The 5780-nt window shown below is 36.9% G+C and overlaps 1 protein-coding gene across 3 annotated transcripts in view; it reads right to left on the bottom strand.

The window, feature by feature from the left end:
• The window catches only part of LOC110031410 (MORC family CW-type zinc finger protein 2-like), a 121385-nt gene extending 115904 nt beyond the window's left edge, over window positions 1-5481 (bottom strand). Inside the window, exons 1-6 of one of the 3 annotated variants that reach the window (XM_020734589.1) lie at window positions 5414-5481; window positions 5150-5238; window positions 4980-5071; window positions 4813-4897; window positions 2459-2609; window positions 2196-2334 (exon numbers count right to left, since the gene is read on the bottom strand). In XM_020734589.1, coding sequence (XP_020590248.1) covers window positions 2196-2334; window positions 2459-2609; window positions 4813-4897; window positions 4980-4998 — 394 coding nt within the window. In that variant the 5' untranslated portion in view covers window positions 4999-5071; window positions 5150-5238; window positions 5414-5481. The other 2 variants (XM_020734588.1, XM_020734587.1) reach the window with 2 other exon arrangements.
• Between the last annotated feature and the right edge of the window lie 299 nt (window positions 5482-5780).

The raw sequence follows: 5780 nt of genomic DNA, 5'->3' as shown, positions 1-5780 counted from the left end.
GGTTCTAAGCAAGTAACCAAATCGAACCCCTGAAACATGCTCTTAAGGTAAACATCTCAAAATACATGAAAGTGGATTAAACTAGCATGTTGTACTGGAAGAGTACCTTCTTAATGCAAATGTAAAGCACTTCAACACAAGAAGCCACCTCAAGGAGATGCCCTCACAGAAATCTCCTCCTTGAACTCCTCTCACAGCCAAAATCTCTACTCCTCTCTTCTTTTTTTTTTTTTGCAAACTTTTTCAACAAACCCCAAAACCCTAAAAGAAACTATGTTTATATCCAGAGAAGGGAGGGGAAGAGAAAGAAGATCACCCCATCCACCACGGTACTCGAATCGGGCCAAAGAAGAAAAAGACGCATTCCCTGCTCACAGAAGGCGAAGCAACCGAAACATCTAGGACCAAGCGGCGAGCCTAGTGGCAGCGAGGAAAGTATCGGGAAGAAGAGAGAGTTTGTCATTCAAGTGTACCAAAAAGCAAACTTCCCAGAGTCAAACTATCAAGAAAAGGAAAAAACCACAGCCCGGGGAGATTGGCACGGCTTCGGGAAGGAGAGGGCTTCGGGAAGAAGAGCCGCGGGCAGAAAGTGTCGGGCAAGGACAAATGAGAAGTCAACTCTCTCTCGCGTGGAGTAGGACGAGCTCGGTTGGCTCGAGACCGATAAAGGGAAAGGTCAGGCACGCGAACGGGAGAGGGAAGGGAGGCAGAGCTCGGGTGTGAGTTTAGGGATTTAGGGCTTAAAGAGGAAAGGAAAGATTTGGTTTATATAAATTAATATATATATATATATACACTAATTCATATGCGATTTACTCACGCGCGGCGTCGTAACAAAATGAGTGTCCTCCCTAGTCAAAATCGACATTCCGGTCTCGCTGACGCAGTCCGTTTTGTTATCCGGGGTCGCTCGGACGACGTCGTCGACAATCGGGCCAAAAACACGTCAAAATTCAAATTTCACAAAATTTCGACCCGTGATCGATCATTTCAAAAGGTTTACTCGAGTCTTCGACAAGTAACAGTGCAAGCGATGTGAATTGTGGCGATTGGGCGTGTCGATTCTCCGAATTGCAAGATTCGTGCACGCGGGAGTGCGAATTGTGCAGAAGGCCACATTAAGGCTCAAAAGATCCTATAGGAATTCCTTTTGGGTTTTCTCATGTTGGTTTCACCCTTCTAAGTGCTAGAAGTCGATACCACAGACGCGAAACTCCAAAAGGGTACAGAAGTGGGTTGAATTTCTAAAACGAGGCGGGTCTCATTTCTAAGGTTCTAAGATAGTCAAAGCGAGAACCCTAAGGCTAGATCCTAAATCCTAAGAGGAAGACTAGACCTCACTAAAAATGAGGTCAACATCACCAAAGTCCAAAGAGCTGCTCAACGATTATGATTAAGAAACTTAACAAGCAAAGACAAATGATTGCAAGTCCGAGTCTGAGTATCTACTTAGACAGCACAAGTCCTATACTTTATATTTTCTTACATGTATATCTTATTCAGTGATAATTTCTATATTGCTTTAGATCCCAGATCTTAACCTATAAATAGAGAAAATTGGGAAGAACCAAGAGTTCAGCATTTGTTCTGTATGGTTCACACTTGAGCATTATAGTGGATTTTCCCCTCTTAAGTTTTTTTGACATACTTTTCTCTACCAGTTTCTCTTTTCCCCTGAGTAAGTAAGGTTCTATTATAACACACGAACAAAATAAGATCCAACATATTTGTTGCTATTTTAAAGCTAGAAATCAATATTATTTAGATGTTGGTGTTAATAATATGTTACTATTAATAGATGAATGTTAGCTATCTACTAAATATTATCTCTATTTTAATGTTAATGATTTAAATATGTTAGCATTTTCAATATTTTAATAAGCAAATACTGAGAAGTCCAAACATTGCAAGATGACAGCCATTTCTAACACACATCTAGACGTCAATGAATTAGGGCATAACAATCATTTATATAGCAGTTAGTTAGATATGTTGGTAAAACCAAACGGTTGGCATGTCTAAATAATAAGAGTTAACAATGCAATGTCAGTCAACCAAACATGCTTTGAATAATTTGAGGAAAATTTTAAGCCATTCAGCTTAATATTGTTTGTAAAGTTGAATAAAAAATGGTTGAAAAAAAAAATCTTTCAATTTAAAAAACAAAATAGAGTAAATAAACTAGAATCATTCACCCCATCCACCATTTCTTTCATAATCAGATGCCAAAGCAGGATTTCTTATCCATAGATGAACTATACAGTAAGTATATTCCTGATCTCCATTAAGCGCAAGTATGTAAAAGCTGAAATAATCAGCATACACAACAGCAACCTGCAAAGCACAACTAATCTTCAAAACTTGATGAAGCTAATAATCTCAATAATCAGAATTAGGTACATTGGAAGGTACAAAAACATTGCTTTATAATGAATTAACAATAAAGTAAAAAATTCACCATCCCAGACTGCTGTAGATAAGACAGAAACTGTGCCCACTCTCTCATTTGATGACAGTTTTGAGGATCTGGAAACAATTGAAATTGGGCCAAAATATTCCATTGGAAAACAGAACGAGGTTTAAATTTGACAATTGTCCAGGTGGAAGGGCTGTAATTTAAAATAAAATATTACAAAACACAACTAAGGCCACCAATTCATTAATAAAAAGACATCAAAAACAAATCTAATATGGTACAAAGTAAGAAAAAATTGAAAGCACGAAAATCAGTATTAGAGAGAAGGGAGTTTTGACCAATCATAATCCGACGACAAGTATGGTTAAAACCAAATAGTTATTAAAAAAGTTCGAAAAAGAAAAAGCAAAAGCTTGATTTTGATTTTATGAACTTGGCCTAAGTTAGCTTATATAGTCAGTATGGTTCGCGGATTTAAGACGAGTATGATTCGCAGGTTCAAGATGAACCCTAGGAAAGAACATTAGTAAATTCTTAAATGGGTTGACAAAATACATCAAAGGAACTATTCATGTTGGCCTATGTTTTGGAAATACTTAAGGCCGGAAAGAAGTAATGAAGGGTCGAGCAGATTTAAATTTTTTTATATACTCAAAAAACTCCAACTAGTTTTGTTTTATATTGCATGGCGGTTATGGTAGCTGGAAAGCTAGTTTGCAATTTTTTCTAACCTTATCAACCACCGAAGCAGAATATATACGCATTACAAAAGCCGATAGGGAAGCTTTGTAGAAAAACGTTGTGATGTGTAATGACAGTCATTGTGATATATATTAAGAGGTAACACTCTTGTAATAAATCTAAAAATGTTGATGTGATCTTACATTTTATCAGAGATGCGGTTTTGACAGAAGTATTAAATTTTGACATTACTGGAACAGAAGAAAAAGCAGCTACTATGATAAGTAATAATGTTTTTAGCAATAAATTTACACCTTCTCTAAACTTGATCGGATTTGAAAACATGGAGAAAGTGCTTCAGGATGAAGATTTGTAGTTCAATGTTAATTTTGAAGCAAGGTGAAGTGTTTGTTTGTTTCGAGATTAACAAAACTGTTCAGCCAAACCCTCTCAGCTTTGGTTACTTACTGTTATTAAGTTTATGACTTGTAAGTAACATCCTAGCAATGCACTATAAATGGTTGGGATGATTAGTTTTCTGCAGTGTAAAAAATGACAACAGTTTTCGTTAGCAGCAGCAGTTCTTTTTTTTATCACAGGTGCTTCTTAGCAAGACTCATCGTTCGCAAGCAGCTTGTAATCGGCTCGATAAGTAGCTCGTATTCGATAAGTTCGTTAAGCTAATGAACCAAAAAAGTATATTTTTTTTTTTGGCTTGATTTATAAATGAGCCCAACAAGAATTGTGTTCGGCTCGTTTTGGTTCGAATTAATTAAATAATAAATAAATAATATAAAAGTTAAAACAATGATACCTTTGATATGATATTTCAAGATTTGAATTATATAAATTTAAAAAAAAATTAGATGTTAGTTGTGTAAGTACAAAAGAAGTGAGTGGTATGTATGTAAATGTCCCTTTAATTTTTATAAAAAATTGGATGTTATATATGTAATTACATAAGAATTGGGTGTTATGTATGTAAATGTCCCTTCAATGTAAGAAAAAGAAAAATTAGATGCTAGGTAGGTATTTTTCGTTCCTTATGTTTTAAAATAAAAATTAATATATGAAATTTTAATTCGAACTGAAGTTAGAGCTAAACACGAGTTTAATTTGAACAAATATGTTTGTATCGAGTCAAACACAAACAGACTATTCATGAGTTATTTTGAACACGAGTCGAACAACAACAACAACAAGTCTTGATTCTACTAAGTGGCGTCGGCTACATGAATCCTTTATCTCCATTGTATCCTCTTACTAAGTGTCATATTTTTATTTAATTCTAGCAAATTAATATTATTTTTTATACAACATGGCCAAGCTTTTTTTAGGTCTACCTCTATTTTTCTTAATATAAGTCGAATCTAAAACATCAACTCTATCATCACATGATTAGCGTTTAATGTGACCGAACCATCTAAGACTTTCTCTAATGTTGTCTGCCACATGAGCCGAACACTAACAAGATAAAAATTGAATGAGCCAAACACAAAGAAACTTCGGGCTCACTCAAGCTCAGCCATTTACACCCCTATTCTTGTGTAAAGATTAAAGAAATTTGTATTTGTAATTTTCTCAATGAAAGCTTCTTGAGATCACAATTTAACAACGATTCTCGTTTGTGATTTCTCTGTTCTTCCAGCGTGAGTGAAAACATATATATATATCTTTCTCTAACAACTAATAGAGAAGATTGAGGACAACCATACATTTCTAATGAAAGATCATTGGAGCATCTGGTGCGGCAAATAGGCTTGTTGTCTTTCATCAGCATCACACGAGGAGGCCGGGGGGCTAGAAAAATAAGGCAAAAGTTTAACATAGAATTGAACCTTCCATCAAGTTTAAAGCCAAAACATTAAACAGTCATCCATACCCTCCGTCGTTGGTCGCATTTTAAGAAGACCGTGGAAACTCTTCAAGCTTTGCCTTCAGCGATACTGAACGTTAAGATACTACCCAAAGGAACTGAAATCAACAAGAAAACCAAAATAAACCAAGGGAAGCAACAAAGATCGAATCAAACGAGAAAGGCAATCACCAGACCTGGTGATAGTTGGAGTGATAGCGGACGAGTTGGGGAGTGGAGCGACGTGCATTAAAAAGACCTCCGAAGGAGAAAATGTCCTTGCCTGCTATTTAAATGACGCGAGAAATTTTCAGAAAACAAAAAAGAGGCGAGCCACCGACAGACCCCACAGTAGACGGAAGTTGACAGCTCCAGGGCTAGTGTTGGAGTTGCGAGTACAGCAAAAGAGATGACGCGAGAAATTTTCGGAAAAAAAAAAAAGAGGCGAGCCACCGACTGACCCACGGTAGACGAAAGTTGACAGCTCCAGGGCTAGGTCTGGAATTGCGAGTAAAGCACAGGAGAGAACATGATGACTTGGGCAGACTAGGCGGCTCGATGCTGGGTGGGCTTTATCAATTCCATAAATAGATTCCACCAGTGGGCTCCTCTCTTTCACTTCGTGCCAGTTTGGGTCAGCTTATAAGATGCGGCGATATTGTGAAAACTTTATCTTTCCATTTGAATATCGCCATCGGTCTAAATTTTTAGTGTCGCGACATTTTATTATTGCATTTTTCTTCATGGTTTCGCAAGCAGGACTCCCCCGCATCCCTCGTATGAATTTTGTGATCACTGTGTTGCATCTTCGCATATCTCACTCGCCCT

Source organism: Phalaenopsis equestris, unplaced genomic scaffold (assembly GCF_001263595.1).
Source record: "Phalaenopsis equestris unplaced genomic scaffold, ASM126359v1 Scaffold000807, whole genome shotgun sequence".
Classification (NCBI taxonomy): domain Eukaryota; kingdom Viridiplantae; phylum Streptophyta; class Magnoliopsida; order Asparagales; family Orchidaceae; genus Phalaenopsis; species Phalaenopsis equestris.
This window is presented reverse-complemented; position numbering and strand designations above follow the sequence as displayed.